This window comes from Odontomachus brunneus, unplaced genomic scaffold (assembly GCF_010583005.1).
Source record: "Odontomachus brunneus isolate Ranch 3 - 2012 unplaced genomic scaffold, Obru_v1 Obru_scaffold_013, whole genome shotgun sequence".
NCBI lineage: Eukaryota > Metazoa > Arthropoda > Insecta > Hymenoptera > Formicidae > Odontomachus > Odontomachus brunneus.
In genome coordinates this window covers 1,034,110-1,059,774 of record NW_022639463.1, presented here as the reverse complement: position 1 = coordinate 1,059,774, position 25,665 = coordinate 1,034,110, and the positions used below count along the sequence as shown (strand labels likewise).

Below are 25,665 nucleotides of genomic sequence, written 5' to 3'. Positions count from 1 at the left end.
TTATACCTTGGTCGCTTAGCACCTTCAATGCAAATTATAATTTGAGGTTTAACACACGCAACGAAACGTTGAGAAATTTATTATTATAATCTTTGGCCGTACACCTTTGTTTTTGACGTAAAAAATAACATGTTAGATCTATGAAGTTAGTCGACGTGGTACAATTTGTTCCTACATACACAAACCAATATTGGTAACCAATATAACAATTATACACATAAACTGAAACAATATACTGCGATAAAACACGTATCACTGTCGATACATAAAATAATATTCCATATAATGATTGGTAACTAAAAATAAGTATAAAAAAATATATCTCTTGCACGAGAGATACAAAGATCACGGAAGATAATCTCAGTTGCTTGATTTCAGATTCATAAAAAAAAAAAGGAAATAGGACGTTTCATTTAAGAGAGAAAACGCTTATAAATAAAAAATATATTATTTCAAATATACGCGCACACGCACCATATATAATATAAATATCTTTAAATTTAATAAGCGTAAGCTGAAGTTAGATACGAGTAAATCGTACAGTCACATTGCGCGCATCTCATCACATAGAAATATATAAAGCGCGAGTTACACGCACTGTCGTGCGTTCGTGTGCTCGCTGCATGTCGATGCAGCGTTCATTATACAATGAGAAAGCCGGAGCTAATAGCTCGCAATGTTACACAACTAAAGTATTAGTCTTATTAGCGAATAAGCGTAACGTTATATCGATTCGTATATTTTATGGCGTATCCAGATACACCGTTCTATTCTCCATTGCGGATGATGGCGAGTGTAGGTAACGTCGACTCATGTTGATGGCGACCATAATGCAGCAGAGCAATAAAGGACCGAATATTGCTCCTTCTACGCCTAAGCAGAAAATTCCACCCGCTATCGACAAACCCGTTAAATAAGGATGTCCACCACTGAAACAATAAAAGAGACGTAAGAATGACACACGAAAGAGAGATAAAGATAAGAAAGTTACTTTTATAAAGTAACCAATTGTCATTAAAGAAGTAATTAATTATTATTACGTCACTCATTTTAAAACATAATTCATTAACGTCATTATTACATTTTTTATTATTTTCCTCAGTATGTTTCGAGGATCATTTTTTATCTAATGGAAAAATAACGTTACCAAGTTATTCTAAAAAAAAGTAACAGCAAGTTACAGGTAATGTGTTACCTTCGACCTTACGAAAGAACCATTACTGCGAAGCAATTACCCTTTAATTTCCTTGTAAAATTCTGTCACCACAATGTTACATGGCAGAAAGTGGAAAAGGAAGAAAGAGATGGCGATCATTGAGCCGCGAGTGAACCAGAGTTCCACAGTAGCCGGAATGCAGGCGATGTACGCATCCAAGAAGGGTACCGCGCCCAGCATAGTCGCGAAGACCGACGGTAAGTAGACGATCTTCACTTGGAACAAGTTGTGTATCAACCACGTCCACATGCCAAAGAAGGAGGCGAGTTTGAAGGTGGCCGCAAACACCTCAATCACTGCCTCCTGTAATGCCATGGCGAACCTGGACAAAGCGACATCACTGTCTCATGTGCATCTTTGATTCACAAGGAGCAATACGTTTCTTTTTCTTCTTTTTTTGCAGAAGATAGTGTCGGTTGAACGAGCAGTCAATGGCTTTGATATATCACACACTAACTCACCCTTCTACGTGCGGCGTGCTTGTTAAAAGTAAACGTTCTCATAAAAGTTTGAAGACGATCTCTTCTACAAGCATCTAATAAAAATGCCAACGCGTCTGGGGCATCCGGATACTTACCTGTGACAACTAATAGGGCTGTACGACGTTGTCAATTCGATGGGCTTGTAAGTTTTACCGCTGGAGCTGAGCAGATAGAACAGAGTCGTGAAAAATACCACCTGAAACGGAAGATACTTATATTTCATGTCTTCCTTTCAAGAACCGAAGAAGACAAACTTCACGAGACACGTTGCATACCGTACTGAGTACGAAGTTCAGTACTGCCGACCCGCTCATGAGCACGACATAGAACAACTCCGTGAAAATTGTGAGAATGATAGACATGTTGCCCCTGACGATGCTCCAGACGGAATCGAGCACTGACATCAAGATACCGATGTTCTCCTTGATGAAATTCTGTATACCGGTCATGTTGAACATCTCTGAAAAAAATGGAACTTTCGTACGGCATTTCGCGCATGTGTGCGAACAATTTCTCAAGATCAAGACGCCTTACGGAGAGGCGTCTTCTCGAAGCCCTCCTTCAGGCTTTCCCAAGCGTTATATGCGGATGTGATGTCCACGGTAGGACCAATGATATTGTTGTCTTCGCTCATCATCCACGCTTGGTAGAGACGGTCCCAGAGTTCTAAGACCTTTTTCTCCATCTGCTCAGCCTTAGCTGGCTCGAGATCGATCATTAGACGTCGAATCTAAGTCGATAAGCCATTCAAAATTGTTGATTTCGACAAGGAAGAACAAGGGAAAAAAAGCGAATCTTACGCCATCTGATATAGCGGTTCGTCCGTAGGTGTAAGCGTTGTCCAAGACGCTATTGACGGACTCTTCCCACTTCTCCGGTACCCAGTCGATATCGGAGTTGTTCATGAAAGAGTTCAAAATCTCACCCGATACCTCGATCAGATGCAAACCTTCTGCGTAGACCTGAAGAAAATGGAACCGAGTAAAGAATTTAGAAACAACATTTAGACAAAACATAGAAATATGTACAAACGTAAGCGTGAGTTTTCAAGTTCAATCTCTACCTGTACGGTAATGAAAATGGACGCGCAAGTGGTGAAGACGATGAGTCCAAGTATCACAGCGATAGTCGCCACGGAGTCGACGGAGCCCTTCAGAGCCCCTCTGACTTTTTCGTCCACGATGACGAGCATCTTGTAAAGACCCCTGATGTTGGAAGGTAAAAGCGCCTGATGTCGTTCCAGACACCACGACTTGACCGTTCGCATCATCGCGTCGCAGTGCCTGCGTATCGTATCCCAGAAGCCAAAGTAACCGCCCAGCTGCTTAATGATGTAGTAAGCCACCGGGATCACCAAAATGTGCATGATCCACAGATGTTTCCACAGGAGCATACCGATGCACGCGTATAGCGCGGCGTACATGTACTTGTCGGTGTCGACCTTGTCGTCCTCAATGTCCATCGACACTCGAAACTCGGCCTTCAACTTGCCCAACAGATAACGGTCACGCGGTGACGTGAAGTATACGTTATACCCGGGCCAAAGTTTACGTGCCAATTTGCCAGTGGACGACAAGCCGGCAGCGTCCGTGTCCAGAGACATGGACTTTAAGCCAAGCTTCGTTATGGTAGGAGTGATGCTGTCCTTTCTCGTCGCGTCGACGGGCTCTAATTTTTTCGCTTCTTCTCCGAAAGAAACGTCGTCCTCTTCCTCTGGAATATCATTCGTACGCTTTTCACTCTCCAACGTGAGTGCTTTATCCTCCTGCGGACTCGCCGACAGATTGTTTAACAGAGCTAAGCGCGCGGCTTCTGAGAACGTCAAGTGTTTGTCGTTGTCCAGCACTTGATTCTCCATGATTGACAACACCTCGTAAATGAATCCTATGACGTAGAAGATTTGGAGAACGACGAACGCGTAGACTCGATAAACGCCCGCTCCACTGGACAAGTACATGCTGATGATGAGCCATATCACGAAGGACGTGTAGCAGAATCGAACGGAGTTCGCAGGTGTCCAGTAGACGTATAGAATCGTCAGATATCCGATGAGCACCGTGGAGACCTGCAAAATAAAATCCAATTGAGTATCTGTGAAGATATACTATAATATCTCTATGATATACTATGATATAGTATGAATAAGTACATAGTATAAAGTTTTAATAGCTTCTATTTAAATTTAATAAATTAATAAGCTTAAATTAAAATCTCAATAGCCCAGATACCTATTTACTAATTAAAATAGGTATCTGGGTGATTCATTGTCTGACTGAAATCATCAAATATGAAGCCTGTTCTTTTCAGCTAAACTAGTATCGCACTGGAACTTTGTTCTTTTTCTCTTCAACGTTTAATTCTATGTTAGTTTCACCAAAAAGAATAAACCTCTAGACTAAATATAGTGTGAATTACCGTATAAATATTGCATGTCATAATGAAGAACTCTGAGACAGCTGCAAACATGCGAAATATCCTACAGTCCAGACATGTCATTACAAGAGGGATGTAATAATATGTGCCTAAAATCACCAACAGTAACAGAAGCACCCCAATAATATATTTGATATTTGTCCATAGGAAAGAACCCAAGCGTTCAGAGACATTGTCGAATATATGCACAGGTAGTAGGCTGATGTTGACAACCAAAGGAGTGTGCGACGTTTCCACATTGGTGAACCATGACTGTACTGTTGTGGCCAATGAATACTTGAATGGGAACAGAACTGAGCCACATAGTAGGGCCCAAATCAGGGGCTTGAGAAAGGGACTCAGTATGAAGTAGAGACCATATCCTGCTGCCAGGACCAGGAACAGCAAGAAGAGTGCAACGGCATTGTAGATCCCTTGCTTCAAACCCTTCTCGTGACCCGCGCTGAAGTTCGACAACATGGTGAGCAGGTTATCCATCGGCGAGCGCACGTTATCCATTATGTATAGTCAATTAGAGGCGACGTGTAATCTACGTATTTCTAGGTGGGCTATTTAACTTGCGTTTCGAGTCGTTTTTGATGCGTGTTCGCGGATGCGAACGACAGATAAATGCATCTCGTCGGAGAACGCTGAGAATGCAACGTCTTCCTCCGCAGACGCGCACACACGATAATGCTGTCAACTCAGCTGATTCTAGACTGATGCAGCTGTAGAAAATATAAAAGTGGGTCACGTAACTCTGCAAAAATAAGACGAAAAAAAACTTGGTTTTATACCGGGAAAATGTAAGAAAAAAAGAAAACGCAAAAAACTGAAGAAAATAATTCATACTTCTTTTTCTGATCTCTTCTTTTCTTCTTTAATAAATATCTATAAAAAAATATCTCCTTTCATTTTTCCTTTATTTTATAAATACACAAGTAAATAGAACTTGTTCCTATTAATTTCAGCATCTTGCACATTTAAGTGCTTCCTTAGTCTAATTATTTTCCGCATGTGTACGTATATAATTGATAAAAAATGTAATTCACTTTATACCCTAAATACTTCGAAATAAGGTTAAGTAATTTAAAACCAAAAAATTGACATCTAAATAATGTTATAAAAGATATTAATTTATAATAATCAATTATACCTTAAAAATGAAAAATAATTGATTGATTTTTATCCTTTATAATTGATGACTAATAAATTATTATTAACAATATTTCATAGCAATTACACACCTGTTATTGAGAATGAAAAAGAAACGGTTTTATTATCTAAAAATAAAAAGAAAAAGAAAGTTGGCAAATCCACCGTTGAGTGTACCACTTGAAAGTGAGACACGTCCAACTTATTATTGATTCATACTACGATTTCGATTGCTCAGAGATGCTAGAGGCAGATGCTCCTAGCAGAAATAACGAAACTAACAAAGGGCTCGTTCAGTGCTGCGAATTCGGGTAACTTTTGGTGCGTTCGCTTTGGGCGCTTTGCGCCTAAGTGTCATTCTATCTTTTTCCCGTAGGTAATGAACGATAAAGATAGAATGACGCTTAAGCGTGTAAATGCCCAAAACGAACGCACCAAAAATTACCTGAACTCACAGCACTGGGACTCGTCCAAGATTCAAACCCCGCTTATGTCTAATAGGTTCTCCGCGACATCGCTAGATGGCGCTGAACGGCCTGTTGGCGGTTCGATAATTATTTCGAAGTGCAGTTCCAATATTTCCAAACGGGCGAAATATCGCTCACGAATTTTCTTTCTTTCCAGGCGAAAGCGAAAGGTGAAGAATGTGGTACGTTTCATCTTAAAATCAAGATACTTTTATTATCGTTCGAAAAAACTATACATCTTAATGATAATGGATACGCAAATGTAAACACATGCCGAAGATACAAATCTAGCGAGACACGGCTTCTTCGGTGAGAGGTTCCGCGCGACGAGACGGGTGAGAACGATCGGAAAACAGAAAGAGAAGAAGAGACAAATCACAATGCGCTCGAAAAATTTGTTTGTTTGTTATTACAGTCTTGACTGACGAGTTCGCCACCGTGAGCGCCTTTCGTTCATCATAATACATACATCGTTTACAAATCGTCGACGACTCGTCATCGTCGTCGCCGTCGAGAAGAATCGAGAAAGTCAGAGAGTACGGCGGGCGACCCTCGTTACACGTCGTTATCATCGAAATTTTCATCGATCAAACACGCAGAGAAGTTTGTAAATGCTTACGATCGCGCCTTTCACGGCATTTCTCACATTTATGCGCCTATATCGTCCCGCGTTCTGCTCCTCCTCGTATAATTTCCTATGTATTATAATTGGTAAACACACACACACACACACACTCACACATATCCACATACATAATCGATCGATAAAACTTTTCGGCCTGCGGCGTCAAGAAGTCCGCCCTCGCAGGCAAAATTTCGTGTTTCACGTGCGTGCGTAGTATACAGATATATCTTTCTAGTATCTCGTACAAAGACAGACGACGATTCTGCAAAGCGGCACGTTCATTAGACGCGATATTCGCGCACGGGGACGCGCGAGAAGACGTACCGTGTGTCCTCTCGCACGTCTCAATTAAATTTGCCAATTATCAATTAGTTAGTTACATCAATTAGCCGAAGTAAATTTGGTCATGTAATTTAATAGATCCCGTGCATAGCGAGATATCTGTCTCTATTATAAATTCTATCTATTAAATATTTGTTAATAGATAGAACATTAATAGATACATTTTACATCCAGATAAATAGTATAAAACGTCCCAGAAGCTGGAACGTCCTGGATGTGCTTAGGATGCGTTAGGACATTCCTCAGGACATCCTGGATACTTTTTGAATGATCTTGGAACATTTTATCCTATCTGCGTAAATAGAATAATAATGAATTTATTATAAATTAGAGATCTACTAAATTCATCGAATGTGAAATGTCGATCAAGTGAGTTCGATCGCAAATCAAATATCCGTTCGATTCTAATTTAACATCTTTCGGCGGTGGCTTGTCCTCTTTCTTCTTTCTCTCTCTCTCCCTAAACTCGCTTCTCCTTCGTTTTCAGCGTGAAAAAACGTGCCCGAGAGTAACCGACGATTCATGTCGCTATTACGAAATTTGTCACTGTGAATTCGCAAAACGCGACATTATTCGGATTGAATGTCGAATTGCATGGATATAGTAAACGCGTTGCCTGGATAATGAAAGAGAGAGAAAGATAGAGAGTCGGCATTTCTTCTATTTCTTCTTTTTTCCTCATTTTCATCACAAGTACATCGAATGTTAGCGACACTTAAAGTAGTTAAATATTGCATCAAGCGGATAAAGTAATTGCTCATCGATCGCGTGATATCTATCGAATAAATTCGTGTTCATTTGAATTTCGGCAAGCATACAAAGTCGCTGCTTATCATGAGACATCTAGAGGACGAGAAAGTGAGAATTTAGCGTTAGTATGAGAGGAAAAGAGTTCTTCTCTTTCTCTCTATTAAACAGCCGAGTCCAGCGTGTGTGTCGCGGTAATGTAGTGGTATTATCTTGCACAAATCGTGCTTGCCTGGTCAGAAATGCTGATAAATCGCGAAACAAAGAATTACATTCGAACGAGATGATATATTTCTTAGTGCCATTATTCGACGAGAATCAACGAGTCCCATAGAAAAAAAAAGAAACCCTGTCCGCTTCTTCGAGAACAAGCTCCGCGGCAATCAAGATACGTCGGCAGAAGCGCGCTTTTTGGAAGCCTCTCATGCTTACGTTCGATTAATTGTGATGTGAGATACCCGTAGCGATCTGAGAGAGCTGGCCGGCGGATATGGGACGCTATTCACAGTCGGATTTTGCCCAGTAAACACAAATCAGCAGTAACATTACATCAATGTTATAATCTCCCAGCGATGTTAGACACAAGTTATATTGCGCTTATATCGTTGAATATAGAATTGACGTAATGTTAGAGTGGGTCATTGCTGGGCATATTTAAGGTCATCTTAAATTCATTTTCAGCTACTATATGAATCGTTTTCTTGACTATGGAGTATCTGAAAACGGAGTTGAGACGAATTTAGATACAAGATCCAACTACGAGCAGCTCCCGTGGTAGGAAAATATTAGAATCGCTCGCGCGTACAGGTAGAAGGGAAAGCTAAGGACAATTGATGAAGTTAAGCGGCACGAACGGGTAATAGAGAGGGTAAATACGAGAGAGTTCTCTGTCCCCTCCTGAGAAATTTACAGCGTTCGTCCGCGCGCGCGCGCGCATGCTGATAATCGAAAATAAATAAATACACTAGCGAATTTTATTAATCATATAGTCCTACGCTATTTCACTAAGAACCTAAGTCTCTATAAGAATCCGTAGAAATCAGAAATAAAGTTCAAGTCCCAACTCGAATCACAATCACACTCGCACGTATTAATAGATTATCCTCCTTCGTCCCTCTCTTCTCCATCGTGTATAATGCATATGATCGATGGTGAGGAGAAACAAATGAAAAGATAATGTTGATCTTCTTTTTACATACCTCGAAAGCGAAATCACCTTAGTTCGGAGAAATCGCTCAAGGTGGAACCTGACGGACTGTTCTGTTCTCGAAATAAGGCGGATCACAAAACGCAAGAGAACAATGGAAGATACGTCGAAACGAGAAACGGACGAAGTGTGTCCGCGACATGATCGCACGAGCGCGACGGACATTTCGACTGATGATTTCGTACGCACTCCCACTTATTTCTTCAGCGATTTCTGTTTCTCGAAAAAACCCTGTGAGATCCCTTTCACATGTACACACATCCACTCTCACACACACACACACACACACACACACACGTACAGCAGCAAGCAGACACACGCGAGTATAGCGCAAAATCATAGAAATAATTAGTAATGTTGTCAACGAAGGTTTCTCTCGATTAGCATTTGTGGCGTTTGCGGAGTACCTTAAGACTTAATTATACCTTGCACAATCGCGCTCTTTTGAATACTGGATGGTCTACGTTATTTATTGCACGTTCGAGTACGCGCGTCACGTTTGTCGGTTTGCCCGAAGAGACAGGTCAAATCTCACAGCACTAAAAAAAAAAAATGAACATTTCAGGTGAAAATTACTCAGTCCGGATGTACACGACACCACACGACACGACTTCTCCTCTCCTTTTTTTGTGCCTTTTGTGTGTAACGTAACTTAAATCGTAACGAAAATACTTTACATTCTCTTATATTTGGAAAGTAAATCGCGGTCGATACATACACTTTTCTTTCTTTACGACATTATTACATACTAAATTACATTCGATTTTTGCGATGGAGCGCGAATTCACGTCGTTACGTAAACTTTTTATCGACGTAAGATTATACAGAGACAGACAGACAGACACACACATACACACGCACATACACGCTAACGTAACATATGCGCACACATTTCACGCACGCACGCATTCACGCACACACCACACACATACAATTACACGTAAGAGCAGGGGAACGTCAAAAATTTAGGGACAACAACGACGGTCCCACATCATCATTATCTTATCATTATCATCATATCTGTTCCATCTGCCTGTGCAACGCGCACCGTTCGTTCAAAGGACCGTTCGATATCGGCCGCAGATAAAAATTAATTATTCTTGCTCTGCACTTGCACGATCATCTGGAGATCGACGATGGTACTCTCGAGCATCTCGAGCCAGGATACGTTGGTTAACGTGCAGCGCAATTGATTTGTACAGGCATTCGCGGTGGTGACCAAATTCGGCGACACGTTGCTGATGCCGCCGGCAATCGCATCCGTTTGAACGTTGCTGGACTTCTGCCGGGCGGCGACGGTGACGGCGGCGACTTTGTCGTCGCCAGGTTCGGAAGACATCGCGCCGTGTTTCATCACGTCCGTCTTGTCCTCCGCCTCCGTCGACAAGCTATTCTCCATACCGACGTCCTTCACCTGCACGACGCGCAGGTCCTTGTCGGCCGACTCGCTGTCGTCGCTTACGATCTTGCGCTTTTTAGTGGGCGCCTCGCCATCCGAGGAGCTGCTCTTCTTCACCGTAATAGTCCGTGTACGCGATAACAAAGTCTCCAACGCCGGCAACAAAGTAGCGGGTGGCTTCAGTCTTGTACTGCTGCTGTAGACGAGCGCCAGGGCGCGCAGGTCACCGGTGAGTCTCTGCGCGGACGCCTCGACGTCTACCGCCTCCACCATCGCCGTCATTGAACTGACCAGATTGTCAATGAGTAGGCACGTCTGCTCAGTCAACACGTGGCTGGCCAGTTTTGGAAAGAAAGTCTTGAGGAAGGCGTGTATCGCCGGTACACCCAACGACGATCTCTCATCCAGTAACACCGCGTCCACGTAGTCCACCGTGTAAGAGGAGCAAAGGAGAGACGCTATGTGCTTCCTGTCTATGTGTGCGGTGGCGTGCACGTCTAACCACAATCTGGGAAACAAAGCCAAATGCAGCGGGACACCTGCAATAGGCGTGAAATGAATATCAGGAGCCGCGGTGATCGCCTCAGTCATCTGTCCGATACCGTTACTCACCCTCGAAGCCGAGCATAGCGCTTAAATTCACCAGCGTGTCCGTCATGCAATCATTATTGATGGCTAATCTGCACATGACATCTATGAGCTCGTGATAAGGTAGGTAAAACTCCAGCAACGCGCTATCATACTCTGGATCGACTCCCTTCGACGCTTCCAGCTGCGAATGAGGCACCGCCATCTGCACCATCGGCCTGGCGGGTCTGGTGGGCATCTTTCCAGGCGGAGTGGATCTTCGTGGTAGATATGGACCAGGCGGGACAGCAGCATGGGACTCTTGAAGAGCTGCGTGGCAGTGTGAGAGTAACGGCGCTAAGATTAGTATTGCATCGGCGGGGACGAGCATCACGAGTTCCTTCAACAAGTCGATAGCCAGATTTCTCATGTCCGGCGGATTGTATGTGTTTAACAACGTCGCCAGTTTACGCAATACATCCGGCCACTCCTTGCAGTTCGCGAGAATATTTCTCGCGTCCGGACCGTCTCTGGCGGTTCGAATGCAACGCACCAGCTCTACGATGATGGCGATCAACTCTGCCAAGTCGCCAGCAACGTGACACGCCGTTGCTTCGTGATACATGATGTGTAACATATGAAACGCTTCGAGGGCCATGCTTAGGCCGCCGTTGTAAACAACGTATAAACGATCGTCATCCGACTCGATGAGGATTCTGGAAGACATTTCATATATTGCGTATTAATTCGCGTTTACATATTTATCTTGATACACTTGTCAGTATGTAATAAAACGTTTAAAACATATAATTAAAATATATATGTAAAATATATAAAACATGTAATAAACGATAGTTACTGTTATATTAATACTAATACGATATAATTCTTTGAGTGTATATAGTATACCTAAAAGCAGAGATAAGAGTCGCCCAACACGAACGACCATCCAGCCCCTGTAAATAGGAGGACAATGTGCCTCTTCTAAATGACGCAATTTCCGCTTCCTCTTGCTCTGTTTGATCAGGATGCCTTTGGACCAACAATTGCATCAGTTTGAATAATTCATCCACCGCCTGTATAAAAGAAAAAGTTTTACTCAAACGCGAAGTTGAAGTTGGAATTCACGCACGTTTAAGTGTTGAGCCGAATCGACGACAAATGCATTGTACAAATCAGATGAGAACTCACTGTTGAGTACTGAGTAGGATGGGGTGTTATGTTTTTGAAAGCCCATTGAATATTCTGATGCGCGGCCAATTGTCTTGTGAAAGTACGCGATTGCTGACAACAAAGCCTCAAGAGGCCATAATAAGCGGGTAACATAACTCTGTTAAACAGCACGACATCTTGATCTTCGTGATCGGCTCTAAAATTAATAAGAAAAATCGAATTAGAAAGAAAAAAAATTGTTTTTCCTTGTTTGTCGAATAATAATATTCACTCTTTGCATTTTACCATAACGTTTAAGGTATTGCGCCAGCGAGATATCTCGTATTATTATCACGCATTACTCAATTGGCGCAATTTTGAAAATTGCCGCAAAATATTTCGTTTAATCCAAGTTTACCGTCACTTAGCTTTAAGTTAGGCTTAAATTAGAGTTAACTTTAAGTTAAATCAAGCTCAAGTTAATTTAATTTGATCTGGCTTCCATAGATTGGCCCTTCGTGAATTTGTTTTCATGAACGTTCCAGTTCACTTCTTCAGAGAGAAAACGCAGTATCAATCCGAAAGCCAGATCAAGTATTTCTCCAAATTGCGAAAGTACAATATCAGATTAGCTCAACTAAATTTTATGCTTAATTTAAACATAAAAAGATTTAACTTAAACATAAAAAATGCGAAACGTTGCTTAAAGAAATTAAAAAAGGAAAGAACTTACAGTATGTAGTTAAATGCAATGTTCTTCGTTATATGCGGATTATGAAGTATCATAGCGACGTTCTCCGGGCAATTGGAGCAAACGTGGTACCAGAACAAAAGTACCGCTTGTTTATTATGGTGCACCGGAATGCTCGGTTCCGAGAGCTTCGGATGGAAGAGAGTCCACAGATCGTTAAGATATTGGCCAAACTGCAAGTGGAAGCGTCAGACTTGTCGATCTCCGATTGTATACAAGGAATGCATGTACATACATATATCATTAATATATATATATATATATATAGTTTGCTTACCATTAATTTTTCGGTCTTAGAGACTACGCAGTATGTGAGCAATGCGAAATAGGCAGTGAGCTTCATTGTACCATGAGTTTGTATGTCGATGTAATGTCTCGCGGGTTGCAGCAGCCTCAGGAGCGCCGTGTAGATCTGATGCAATATTAGAGTGGCTTCCGGCGACAGCTGAAGTTCTCTAGAGGCGTTGCAGCCCAAACCGAGGCGATGTGCACTACGGTAGCCTTGTCGAAAGTGTGTAGATGGGACTAACGACACCAGCAGGAAAGCAGCGGCTGAACGAACTCTCTGATTGGAGTGCTCGAGGAGAAAATGCTGCAGCCACGTGTCGAGACCTTGCAGCACCCATGCATGCGCTAACTTGCTTCTCGTGACCGCGAGGGCCAACCACTCAAGGGCGCCATGCGGAGCAACCCTCGCCGCTTCCCAGACCCTGCTGAGGATCAGCTGAGTCATACAGGGTAGTCCGCTCGGTCCGGAGCTTTCGGTTAGCAAGGTAAGCAGCTTGAAAAACGGTTGACACACGTCGGTGTGCTTCATTATCGCTTGGAAGATCATCGTGACCACATGTATTGCCAGTCGATCATTCCAACGGCACAACGACTGTATCAAGTTCCTGGTCTGACTGAGATTGATGAGGTCCCGCGTCTGTTGATACAGGAAGGGGAAACCCTTGCCGCCTGCGACAGCGCTAAGATCCGCAGGCGACAACGCCAATCTGTGATCTGGCCCTCTACTGCGTTCGACCAAGGTAGCTATCAGCGTGATCATCTTGTCCAATGAAGCAGATCGGAGCTTCTCCGTAGGTACAGTGACAATCTCCTCTTCTTCCTCTTCTTCGCTGACCGCGTCGACGAACTCGTGCGTTTTGTGACCGAGATAGAAGTTCACCATCGTGGAAATGGCTTGCACACGGATGAGGAAGACAGTCTCCTCTTCGCCCATTTTGCTAAACTCGTAGAGGAAGCTGAAGTATTCCGTAAGGTGCTTGAGGTGCTGCTTCGCGTGTTCCATGAGCGATAGCAACATGCGGACGAATCTCGTGACGCAAGATCGGGTGCCGACGGTGTTGACGTCGTTCTCCTCGTCGCAGAGAAGGTACAGAGGTGCTTGAGTAGCGCGCAGTCGTTGAATCACATGAATGCATAGCCGTTGAAACATTTGCCTGACCATCTGATTAGGACACTTGACTAGAATCTGAATAGGCCACCACGAGTCGCCGGCCATGCGCTCGAGGAAGCGCGCACACGCGCCGGCTGAAGCATTGAATTGCTTCGTCAGGAGCTCTACCCACTGCACCATCGTCGGCTTCTCCTTGGCGTGTATAAACGTCTCCATGAAGAAGGACGTGGACAGTTCCGCGGACATCTCCGTGATGTCCGGCTGCATGGAAAGCAAGGTCTGCGGTATATAGCCGCAGATCTGCCACATGAACGCGAAGTACGTGTGCTCGAATATATTCTTGTCCTGTAGAAAATGCATGTTATCTTGCCAGATCCAGTCCTCGAGCTCCTTGCTGAGCTCCAACGGTGGCAGCTTGTTCATATCCTTGCGCATCAACGAGGAAGAGCGGCCGCTAGTGGCGGTGGGACTCGAGACGGTGGCCTCTTCCTCCTTCGTCTGCTCGCCGGGATCGGCACACCATTCGTAAAACAACATATACGCCGAGTTGGTTTTCTCGAAGCTGAAGTCCATGAATTTATCTGTCACCGAATCGTATGTCTTGCTGGTCATCTCGCCACCGAAACACTCCGCAGCGATCTGATTTGGATCGAACGGCTTGACCTCGGCGTCGTTGAACAGAAACCACTTGTCTTTGTTAGGGGATGTGCGATCCCTGATGAAACTGTAATAATGTCCACCGTCCGCTGTCCCGGTGTGAACCGTCACGCCGATCAGATCGTACAGATAATGCTCCATCTCTTCCTCTTCCTCCTCCTCCTCCACGTCGTCCGATAGCAACGCGTGGCCATCGCTTTCGAGCTTCCGTTTCTCGGATGCTTTCTTCTCGTCCTGACAATGCTGTGGCATCAACTTCTTCTCGACGTAACCGGACATGTCCAGTCGAAGCGGGAAACTAAAATGCGTGTTCACTTTCTCCTTCAGCATAGTACCCATGTTAAAGGTGTAGCGCATCGTGTTGAAACACAATATATGCGGTAACTTCTTGAAACAGGCGCGCTTCTCGGCTCGCGCCTTCTTGCCGCATTGCGAACAGGTGTACATGTTGTCGCCCTCCAATGTGTCCTTGACCGTTACTTCATCCAAGCTCTCGTAGAGGTTTCTCATATCCGCCACTTGGCATCGGACCGTGTAAAACTCTTCCAAGGTCCTGCTGACGTGCTCGCAGTCGAGGGAAACGACGTTGTTGGATATTACGCCGCAGAATAACGTCTTCACCAGGTTCTTCAGATCAGACGTCATCTCCTCTAGCTTGGAGACGAGATCGATAAAGAATTCGGCCATGTCCTTCTGCTCGCCGGTATTGAGCGGTTCGTGATTCATAGTGTACACGCGGCAGAAGCTCCTCGGATTGTACGCTTTCCTCTCCGACTCCAGCAGGTAAGCGAACATTCGTTGCAGTTCCCGCAACGTCAGCTGGTGCTTGTTCGCGCGGTTGCAATCAGCGCCCAAGATGGAAACACGCGCCTGCGGCATCATGTACAAATGCTGCATGCAACTGGCCATATAACACGTCGCGCCCAGATTCGTAAGGCCGACGTAGCCGCAGTCGGAGCGGCCGTCCTCATGCGGCCAATAGTCCCACGGATACGGCGAGTGCGGTCCCGGACGATGCTGTGCGAGCAGTTTCTCGTGCAGTATCCTGTAATTACCAGGTGCGAATTTCACTAGCTCCACCAACAGATCAAAAGCAGCGGACCTGGATACTTGGCTCTTGCATTTCGGCACATGCTTGCTACGCGGATTAGGCAATGCGAACAAGAAATCAAACACTTCGTCCAACAAATTCTGACCAATCTTGCCTTGCTTGCAGGGCGGGTTGTGCGCCATGATGTTGCACGTAAGGTTCAGCAAGCCGACCAGCGCGTCGTCCTCCACCGTATTGTGACGCATCTCCAGGTGCTCCCTGTTCAACACAGAATCGATCACTCGTATCGCCAACGCTTCCAGGTCGATGCTGGTGGCGCTGGTGGAGTCGTCTTGGCCCTCCCGAATCGTCGCAGGCGTTGATTTTGCCAATTCGACTAACAACGCCGCGTTATGAGCGGATGTACAGCTAGACGCCTTCGGTAACGAGTCCACAAGGCGACACAGTAGCCAGAAGAAATCCCTACAAGCCGGTCCATAGGGTTCCTTTCCATCGTCCAACACAGGATGCAAATGCAACGGTAAGTCCGGCTTGCGATGAGAGGGCTGCATAGCCTCAGCGATCACAAGATGCTCCAGTAGAGTGTTCAACATGGGCACCAACAGTCCTGGAACATCTGTGGTGTCGTCCGCCGCGCCGGTAGTACCCAGACACAACTTGTACAATCCTGTGCACACTTCGCGTCTCACTGCAGGCTCAGGATCCTCTAATACCAGTCTGCGCAGCCACGTTTTCCCGAACGGCTCAGAAGACGAAAAGAGGTACAATCTGACTGCCGGATCGCTGTGCACCCAACAGACCAGTAACGCCATCACGTAGTGTATTACCTGCGAACGACCGAAGAGTCCAGTCTTGTAGTGATTCGGATCGAGCGGCAACGAGGCGTCATTCAAAATGCTGGTAATTCGCGACATCACGGTATCGACGTTCATCATTCGCAGCATCGCTTCACTGAGTTTAGGTACCAATAGTTTGTCGGGCTTTTGGCGCTTCTTGTCCTCCTTTACAACTCCAAGATGACATAGTTGTTTCAGCAAACTAGCGAGACAATCTTGTTGCCACTCGCTGCCATCTCCTTGCTCCAGACAACCCGACATGAAGATGTCAAAGAGATGCCGCAGTCCGCCGTGTTGCACGAACAACGTGGACCAGGCGATGTCCTTCTCTCTATTTTCGTGATTGTCGTCGGCGTCACCGCCACCTTCATGTGACGCTGCGGTTGATACGGTAGGATTGTTGCTAGTCAACGGCTGACTCGTCACACCACGTCGACTCAGAGACTCGACTATGTATAAAGAGTACATCAATTTCTGTGGACTCGCCGGATCAAACAATTCCTGAAGAGACGTCTCGCCGAGTTTCTGGAAACCTCGCAACAAGGTTGGACTCGTTGGTAAGAGAGTCAGCGTGTCCCAGACTCTCCGCGAGAGCACTTGCGCCTTCGTGTGTGGAATCTCCTGACCGCCCTTCACGGTCGTTCTCATGGCGCTGAGGGTTCTCATAAGTGTGAACAGTTGCTCGAAATACTGCGGTTGCAGCAACAATAACGTCGGCACAGAATCCGTTGACGGGGCCGGTATCATCGAGGGTGATTCGACTTCTCGCGTTAATTTGCCGCCGCAACGACTCGCGCCACCTCTGCTGGCACCGGGTGAAATAAATACTAGTTGCCCGTCCTTGAAACCCATCTCCTGCAAAGTCTTTTCGTCGAAGTCGATGGTCAGTTCTTGGCCTTGCGTAATCATCCTAATCGGGCCGTCGTTGAGCAATGATCCTAAAACCGAGCCACTATTCGGCGCTCGGGCGTTCTGGGTGGAAGATGCGGACCTGTCTTGAGTATTCTGCGTATCGTCCCACCATTTAGCCACTTCGGCCCTCAAGTCAGCCACGTAGTCCGTGTTGAAGAGGATGAAACTCATCTTCTCTGGTATACCAGCCGGTTGCACGAAGATTCTCAATTGTTGACCTTTGTCGGAGGTGTTTATAGCTACGTAGCTAAAAGCGCCTCTGCCCTCCAGCATCCAACGACGCAGATGATAGGCGTAACGTTTCCGAAAAGCTTCTAGATGCGTCCTCAGCAAGAGCAAGGCGCGTTGTATACAACGTAAACTCGCTTCTTCGTTCGTCTCGAGATCAGCGCTAGCTGCCGCGAGGTGCGTCATGCACTGAGAAACGAATTCCGCCTCCATCCTGAGTTGTTGCGAGATATAGTACGCATTGATATATTGTATAGCCGCCATACTGACATCCGTGCTCTTCGCTTTCAGCGCAATCCGCCACAAGAAGTCCATACCTACCGAGTCCACTTCCGGCAGTCCGGTGTAATGTGTTGCAGCCAGACGCGCCAAGTTGCACAATTGCTGAAATAAGCTCAACCCCGTCATGCTGATGGTTTCTGCCGGTAAACTCGGTAACTTGCGCATACAAAGATGCTTCAGAGTGTCCATTCCTAGAGCGTGTTGTTCTGTAGATTTTGCCTGGCTCAACAGCCAACTGAAGAGTTCGTCTGCGCAAGTCGGATCTTGTGATAAGCATTGCCACAGTATGTCCACTTGTTCCAGACTCAAGCGAAAGGTCTCCGGCGAGCCCAAGGGTGAGAAAATAGACGATAGAAATTGCAGTCTGACCTGTATCTCCGTTTGATGTGAATACAGATTGCTCTTCGGTCCCGTGCTCATGTAAGTTTTAAGATTGTTAAAGAAATGCTTCATCATTCCGCCATCGTCGTTAGCCTTTAGCATTACCTTGTGCGGGTCAGCGCCTACTTGCTGAAAACTCGCGAGCAATTTCGGCAACAATCTCAGTGACACGACCACGGAACGGTTCATCGCCAGATTTTCCAGGCAACCCTCAACGAATTTCTCCGGGATCACACGGTCGACGTTGAAACACAGAAGATTGCACAATGCTTTTTCTGCTTCCGACGCCAAACCTTCACCCAATTGTCCAATCTTATCGTCTTGCAGAAGATCCCATAGCAACGTGTTGCCGGGTTTGCAAACCGTTTCTGTGTTAAACTGTGAGCTCAATCTCGCAACCGATTGCCGAATAGTTCGCACCTGTGGCGGCTGACAAACCGCTCTTCTGATCGTCATAGTGGAGTGCGAATGGTGCGGATGGTAAGCCTGCATTTGTATGGCGGTGAGGTGGCGCGCCGCCAACTGAGCGAGTTCTTCCTCGCAGCCACTCTCTTCGCCATCAAAATCGGCCATATTCTTCTCGCTCTTGTTCGATATTCTGCTACTGTACGAGCCTTCCTCGTCAGACAGCATCTCATCTAAACCCGAGGGTAAGAATGTAGGACCAGTCGCGTGCACCAGACCAGCGAGCTCGGATATCACCGCACCGGGACCGTCCGCAGCAGCAAGCACTCCCGCTACATCGCTGTCATCCTCATCGTGCGAACTATCCGCTGAATCGGCTGCTCGATCGATTCCATTATAACCCACTAACGGTGGCATATACTTGTTTTTGTTGGCGCGTCTCAAGAGCGCCGCCGTGGTAGGAACTTGTTGATCGCTCGGGTCCAGAGCCATCGCCTGTTGCTTCACGCGATCTAACGCATCCACGCCCTTCGGCTCGTCCAAAGAGGCTAAAGCGCCTACGTGCAGACCACCGTTCAACACGTCCTCCGTTCTGCTTTTTGCGTCCACTGACAGATTCTTCGACTTGACATTGGTCTCTTGACCGACGATGTCTTCCAAAGTTTGCTCGACGGCGTTCAATGAACGTTTCTGAGGTCTCTTTCGCTTACGTAGGATCTTCCGCTTCTTCTTCTCGTGCAGAAATGTTTCCTCCGTGTTGGATTTCTCCGTGTCCGCTTCAGCATCGGATCCGCTTTGCTTGTTCTTCGTCTCGTCCTGGATAACGTTCGTCGATGAGTGTTCCTTAACCAATTCCCCGTTGCCCTCAGATTTATCGGAATGGAGACCTTCGATTTCAGTAGGACTCGACTCGATGGTCGTGGTCGTCAAAGATTTTCCTTTGTAATGTCCTACAAATATGAAAAGTATTGTAACGCTAATAATATAACAATGATGTGTTGCAATATTACGACAATATATAATTTTAGTAATTATTAATCAATGTTAACATCAAGTGGCTTGTAAGAATCGATCTACTGAACGTGAGTACTTGGTTAATCAGAGCGAAATGCAAGATGTTGATTGCTAAATTTTAACGTTTGATAATTTGGCACTATCACACATTAGAAATCGACTCTGATTGGGTAGATATTCACGCGTTCTGTAGAATAATTATTAATATATTATTAACAGTTACAATGATAATTATGACAATATGATATATTACCCGTCAAAGATCGAACGTATAATGTACCTTCCCCATCGCTGCTGTCAGCCCTCGCTTGCTTCCTAGACGAAGGCCCGTCAGATGGTGTTGGACTAGCCTCCTCCTCTTCGTCGTCTTCGGGACTACTGGCGTCCATTCCGCTCGGGTCACTACTACTGCTACCACCACCGACTCCGCCGCTGCTCCTGAGAATCTCTCTGTTCTTCATTACCATACTTCTCGGACAGGCCACTGAGCCGCCGGACGTCCAAATGAACTTGATCAAAGCCGAGGCTAAGAACAGACTTTGCTCCGTGTGGTCCTTAGGTTCTAATTTACCTAGCAAAGAGTACAAATGAAGTACGGGAGTGGGTGCGAGATGTTTGACCAAAGGAGCCAGCAGATCGTAAACTGGACGGCCGCAGTGTTTAAGCTGCGCGGCCTGCCACATGGTGTCCATGTCCGAGGATGTGATTCTGCCTTCCATCGCCAGAAAGCTCAAGATAATGTGACTCTGCTTGATCACTTCCACGTGCAAGTTTGGTCCGAATATGTGAGCTATGATGTTGTTCTCAGTTAACCAAGCAGCGAGCGCGTGTCCGACTTGCTCCACCTCGGCGACAGTCTCGCTGTTGCAAAGCTCGTTGGACGCAGTGATATGAGCGTTTATCTGACCTACACCAGCTAGCCTCATGGTTAACGTCGTGCTGGTGAAATATTTGAATGCCAGATCGAGTCCGTCGCGATCGAAGCTCGGTAGTACAGCGTCTATCGGATCCTTCACCGCGGTCCACATGAAATCTAAGCAAGCAAAAAAGCGTTACGTGGAAAGCAGCGAGTTCGTACCTTTCCAACATGAATCCCATCAACTTAACGTGTTCATATGTTCAGTAATTATACATAAAAATAAGCGTCAATATGTCTCAGCTTCGATAACGTACCAGCCATGGTCCTAACGGCTGGAGTACGCAACTCCTTGTCACCTAAACGGCACATATACTTCATAACGCGACTGCGCAACGGTATAAACAACTGTATGACGCTGCCGTAGTTCAGCCACAGTTTCAAATTACAAACTACCGCGACCATGGCGTGCGCAAGACTAACGGGCAGTGTATTCTCCATATCGAAGCAGGCGGACATCAGATTGAAACCTCCTTGGTGGCAAAATATGGATACCGCGCGAATCAGCGGCGCCGGCACCTCGGGATCGTGTGGCTCACAGTAACCGCCTTCATCCTACCGCCAAAAAAATATTCACATTTAAAGAGCAAAATAATAAGAATGATTAAGTGCCTGCCCGGGAATTGGTAGTTTTATTTTTGTAAAATGAAAGTTCTTACCTTGACGGGAGCCAACGGGTTAATTACACCACCGTGTTTCATAGCAAGATAAAGAGGGAAATTCAGCACGAGAATCTTTGAGAGAAGATGAAACAGTTTCTCCCTGTCCTGCTGGGACCAAGTTTGTTTCGTCTGAATTTCCACCTGTGCATGCTCCACACTATCGCTCGATTTTCGCTTATCGCTCTTATCTTCATCTTCGTCTTTTCCCTCCTCGGAAATCTCCTTAGCGACATTCGTCTGCTGTCCATTTTGCTGTATAGCTTGCAACTGTTGCAGCGTACAGAGCACAACGCTTTGGATCAGCCTTATGAACCGATCAAAATTCTTAATTTCGCGATAACAGCACATACATTGCCTGGAACAAAAGATAATTATAGCAAATATATTGTAACTGAACACTGTCCAGTGCACGACAGTGCAGTTGTCTACATGATCTATATTCCACTGTGCATGTAACTAAATACAATTGAGAAAAAATAAGATGATGTGATAAGACATGTGTGCACACAAGTCAGATGAGTTAATATACCTTTGAATCCACTGATTAACATAGTGCAATGTAGTGTCCACATCTGTTACGCATAATGTGGCCAATGCATCTTGTTCCTTTGACGAACGTTCGTCATCTACAAGAATAACATACAAATCATGAATGTAATTGACATAAACATGAAATATCATATATAAACTTCATATACTCTCATTTTCTTTAGGATTCTTTATGATTTAATAATAATCTATTTATAGTATAATATATTATGACTTATGAACCTATTCATAAAATAATATATTATATGACATAATAATACTTGATAATACTCATAATATTTGTTACACAATAACAGTTACATAACAGTTATAATATTTATGATATTTGTAACATAATTATAGTATCTATAACAATACTTCAATATATCACAAGTGTTTCACTGGAAAACAGTGAATACAGAGACCAATTGCGAATATCTCTGGTGAATAATTTTCCATAATGTATAGATTTTGTTATCAAAACATGAGAATATACAAGTTTCAGCAGAAAATGTTTCATATCGTTGACATCGTTGAGTAAATTAAAGGCCCAATAGAATCTATTGTATTTACTGAAATCCGAAAATATTCAATCGCACTCGAATAAAAGGGTTAAATCGTTGCAACTCACGCTGACGCGAGATTACAACGAGAAATCGTCCATTTGTGCCAAAATAACATGGAAAGAGGAAACATTTATCTAATAAAACGGCCAAGATCGAACGTTAAAGTCCGCGTACTGCGCGAGCAGTGAAGTCAGTCGACGGTTAAGGTTATAAATCTCCAGCACGTGACTCGCGTTCCGGCGTTTCGAAGAACCCGGAGGCTCCCGGAGCGTCTCTCGCATCGTGTCGACGACGCCTCACACGGCGACGCGCCGCCTCGACGGAAATTCGGCCGCGATCGGTCGCGTGCGAGGGACGATATAGGTTAAGAAACGGACGGACTACTGTATACACAATAGAACGTTAGCTTACAGGAGAGCAGAAGATCGTGAAAGTCGACGCACACATCGCACATGATTCCCACGTTCTTTAGCCTTGAAGGAGGCTCCGGATCACGTCAAGTTCATCACTCGCGCTCACCGACGCACACGGCCGACGATGACAATATTATTAAACATTCCCCGCGAATGTGCGCTCTCTCGATCACCCCCGACAGCCGATCGGTCGGTCAGTCACCATATTGCTTTTGTGCGATAGGCTGCGCGTCCACTCGTCGCGCTCTCGCTTCGGGCGTGCGAATGAGCGAGCGCGTCGTATCCGCCGTCCCGTGTCGTCGCACGCGCGTCAACAACCGGAAGACGCAAATCCCGAAGCGGCAGATCGGCAGGAGAGCACTGAACGCGCCGAATTTGAGAGCCGCTGCGACCCGATCGCGATCAGTGGCAGCGCGCGCGCACCGCGATCAACCGAAGTAATCCGCTCGCACTCGTCGACATGAACATCATTGTGACAGAAGACAGCTGATCGCCACCATGTTGAATCGCGTCGCGATTTAAAAATCTGTGGTTTTCACTCCCTCTCTCTCTCTCTCTTTCTCACTCGCTCGCTCACTCACTCTCTCTCTTTCCCTCCCTCTCACTCTTTCCTCTCTCTCTCTTCCTCCCCCTTTCTCTCCCTCTCTCTCCCGGAAGCGGAAATTTCACTTCATCACGGATTATGGATTTGTCCGTTGCGTGCACTTTCTGCACCTCGGAGTTGTTCTTTTTTGTTGTACCCTCTGTTGCAATTACGTTCTTTCTTTCTCTCTCTTTCTCTCTTTCGTTCAAATCGCTAATACATATTTATCACTGATATTGTAAGTACAGAAAGCGCAGTAAAACCAATAAAATGAATAGACTTCTTGTTACCTCTCCGTTATTCTTTTTAAACACCGAACAGACCTAACCTGTTTCAGGTTGAAGTACGAAGAGTGCAGCTAACACGAACGAATCCCGTCGGTACTTTTGCTAATGTCATTCTCTTTGTCTCGCGTTCTTTTCTTCTAACCGATGAAAATATCGAGCAAGATCGAGCGATCGAGCGTAATTGTCGATAAGAGTCGCATAGAATATCGCGTAGCACCACGGCGAGGCGAGTACGTTTCACTAGTTTCGTATCTATTGATTCTCTCAGGAATTGTGCGTGCGTTATTTACGATCTTGCGTGGGGAAATTATATCGGATTCACCGCTGCTCCTTAATGCGATATCTCCCGGCTAATCGATCGTACAGATCCGCTGGATCGTCTCCGAAAGGTGAGTCACGAGAGAGATATATTCCTCGAAATAAAACGCATGCTCATAGAGATATCGTCGTTGATCCAACGAACTGTCAGATATGACAGTTGATTCTTTCGCATTGCTCTCTCTCTCTCGAACATCGAGCGTGTCAACTTTCAGTCGCGCATATCGCGTCAGGATTCTACAAATACGTCGCGTATGGCTGGAATCGCGCGAGAATTTCCGACGTCAGTAAAGGTTATCTAGACGCGAGCGAATCGCTCTCGCACGACGGCCCGATAATTCGCCGTCAGCATCGCGGTGCATCGTGCTGATGAAAGATCGAACGTCGCGAGGCGGATCTCAAATTAAATTCCTTTCAACGGGCGAGAAAGAAAAAAAGAGAGACAAACGTTCCCCGACCTGACTTTCGTGAATAATCTTTTCTCTCATCCTCAGCGCGAACAGAGCACGTTCTGAAGGAGAGTCGCTCTTCCAGATCTATATTATAAAAAAAAGACGAGACTCTACGTCTTACCAAAGTGGGCGCGGTGAGCGGTGTGTACATTCCTGAGCGAAGCGTCGCACGGAGCGCGCTGGTGCACGGCGGAGTCTGCAATAAACAAACTCTCCGAGATCTACGAGGAACTCGACCCGCATCCGAAGCAGTCGTGAGGAAAGTGACGAGCGCGCTGTCAAACGTGAAGCGGCGTTTTTCGAGACGCTAACGCGAGCGGTCAGCCAAAGAGCACGAAGAGCGTTCTCTTCCCGCAGAGGTGCACGAACGTTCGTGGAGATGGGAAGTACGGACAAGGCCGTGATCACGGGGTTCATATGCAGGCTCTGCAGCAAGATGAATCGCTTCGTGATCCACATCTACGGCGAAGAGGGCGAGAGGATGAAGTTGGCCGAGAAGATCAACGCCTACTTACCGATCACGGTAATTACGTGCGCGTAATGCGATTTTACTCGCGGCGATCATTTCTGACGAGACGGACGAGTGCGTGTTCAGTCGGCCGATCGAGCTTTACTTTTCACGCACTCGTCCACGGAACTCGCGGACAACGAAAATCTCGAACGAAGAAGAATATAATCTCCGCTTCTTTGTTTCGGATATTTTTTCTCGTGTGCATGAAACAGTTTATCTTATTTTCGGATGCATCACACTGATATCTAGGTCATTGAATCATATTCCAGACAGCCAAGTCTGTAGATTTTATTTATTGTTTTTTTTATTTCTAATAGAAAATGGTTTGTAGTAATATTTGTAATTCTAAACTTGACAGACATACTTGTGCTGAAGTTTGTCATAAGCAAGAAGTATCTATAATTAAAAAAATATATATATTTCCAGACCCATCCCAGACAACCAAATATGCAGAAGTAGATTTTGTACAGTATCTACTGTAAATTTTGTTAGCAGTTTACTAACAGTATGACAGGTTAATAATGGAAACTGAACAGCAGTTGGCGTTCTGTAAACTGTTTAAATATATTTTAAATGGAATATACTGCAGATTCTGCTTGATTTCTGTCGCTAAATTGCTGTCAAATTATTAACAGATTCAGTCGACAGGACACAAACTTTCTGAGAAAAATAATTATATATAATAATATATGAGTTTTGTCTATATATATATATATATATATATATATATATATATATATAT

At 45.2% G+C, this 25,665-nt stretch overlaps 3 protein-coding genes across 7 annotated transcripts in view; 1 reads left to right on the top strand and 2 right to left on the bottom strand.

Moving 5' to 3' along the window:
* Positions 1-40: 40 nt before the first annotated feature.
* On the bottom strand, positions 41-5,532 carry LOC116841119 (transmembrane protein 245). Of its 4 annotated transcripts, none has more exons than XM_032808678.1 (9): positions 5,358-5,532; positions 4,114-4,870; positions 2,762-3,763; positions 2,499-2,660; positions 2,233-2,428; positions 1,974-2,158; positions 1,794-1,894; positions 1,236-1,538; positions 41-929 (listed from the first exon to the last, which is right to left on the bottom strand). In XM_032808678.1, the coding sequence occupies exons 2-9, from the start codon at positions 4,627-4,629 to the stop codon at positions 743-745; spliced, it is 2,652 nt and encodes an 883-aa protein (XP_032664569.1). In that variant the 5' UTR covers positions 4,630-4,870; positions 5,358-5,532; the 3' UTR covers positions 41-742. The 4 variants fall into 4 exon arrangements, with proteins under 4 accessions (XP_032664569.1, XP_032664570.1, XP_032664568.1 ...); XM_032808679.1 differs by having other exon boundaries at positions 4,114-4,838; XM_032808677.1 differs by lacking the exon at positions 5,358-5,532 and adding an exon at positions 4,963-5,216.
* A 2,870-nt stretch (positions 5,533-8,402) lies between these two features.
* On the bottom strand, positions 8,403-23,293 carry LOC116841117 (ubiquitin carboxyl-terminal hydrolase puf). Of its 2 annotated transcripts, none has more exons than XM_032808673.1 (11): positions 22,771-23,293; positions 21,795-21,891; positions 21,263-21,620; positions 20,861-21,158; positions 19,941-20,720; positions 12,800-19,623; positions 12,505-12,695; positions 11,811-11,988; positions 11,529-11,695; positions 10,665-11,335; positions 8,403-10,591 (listed from the first exon to the last, which is right to left on the bottom strand). In XM_032808673.1, the coding sequence occupies exons 1-11, from the start codon at positions 22,811-22,813 to the stop codon at positions 9,744-9,746; spliced, it is 10,455 nt and encodes a 3,484-aa protein (XP_032664564.1). In that variant the 5' UTR covers positions 22,814-23,293; the 3' UTR covers positions 8,403-9,743. The 2 variants fall into 2 exon arrangements, with proteins under 2 accessions (XP_032664564.1, XP_032664565.1); XM_032808674.1 differs by having other exon boundaries at positions 9,744-10,591; positions 19,968-20,720.
* Positions 23,294-23,700: 407 nt separating this feature from the next.
* LOC116841121 overlaps positions 23,701-25,665 on the top strand; it is a 4,331-nt gene continuing 2,366 nt past the window's right edge. The window contains exons 1-2 of the mRNA XM_032808681.1: positions 23,701-24,031; positions 24,455-24,935. Coding sequence (XP_032664572.1) covers positions 24,792-24,935 — 144 coding nt within the window. The 5' untranslated portion in view covers positions 23,701-24,031; positions 24,455-24,791. The remainder of the gene's footprint in view (positions 24,032-24,454; positions 24,936-25,665) is intronic.

Excerpts from the sequence above, each read along its gene's own strand:
- LOC116841119 (XM_032808678.1), bottom strand. The coding sequence starts at position 4,629 with ATGGATAACGTGCGCTCGCCGATGGATAACCTGCTCACCATGTTGTCG. Across the intron at positions 2,159-2,232 it reads CTTCGAGAAGACGCCTCTCC|AGATGTTCAACATGACCGGT; the intron begins GTAAGGCGTCTT and ends CATTTTTTTCAG. Across the intron at positions 1,895-1,973 it reads TGAACTTCGTACTCAGTACG|GTGGTATTTTTCACGACTCT; the intron begins GTATGCAACGTG and ends CTTCCGTTTCAG.
- LOC116841117 (XM_032808673.1), bottom strand. The coding sequence starts at position 22,813 with ATGTGCGATGTGTGCGTCGACTTTCACGATCTTCTGCTCTCCT. Across the intron at positions 12,696-12,799 it reads CTAAGACCGAAAAATTAATG|TTTGGCCAATATCTTAACGA; the intron begins GTAAGCAAACTA and ends TTCCACTTGCAG. Across the intron at positions 11,696-11,810 it reads ATCCTACTCAGTACTCAACA|GCGGTGGATGAATTATTCAA; the intron begins GTGAGTTCTCAT and ends TCTTTTATACAG.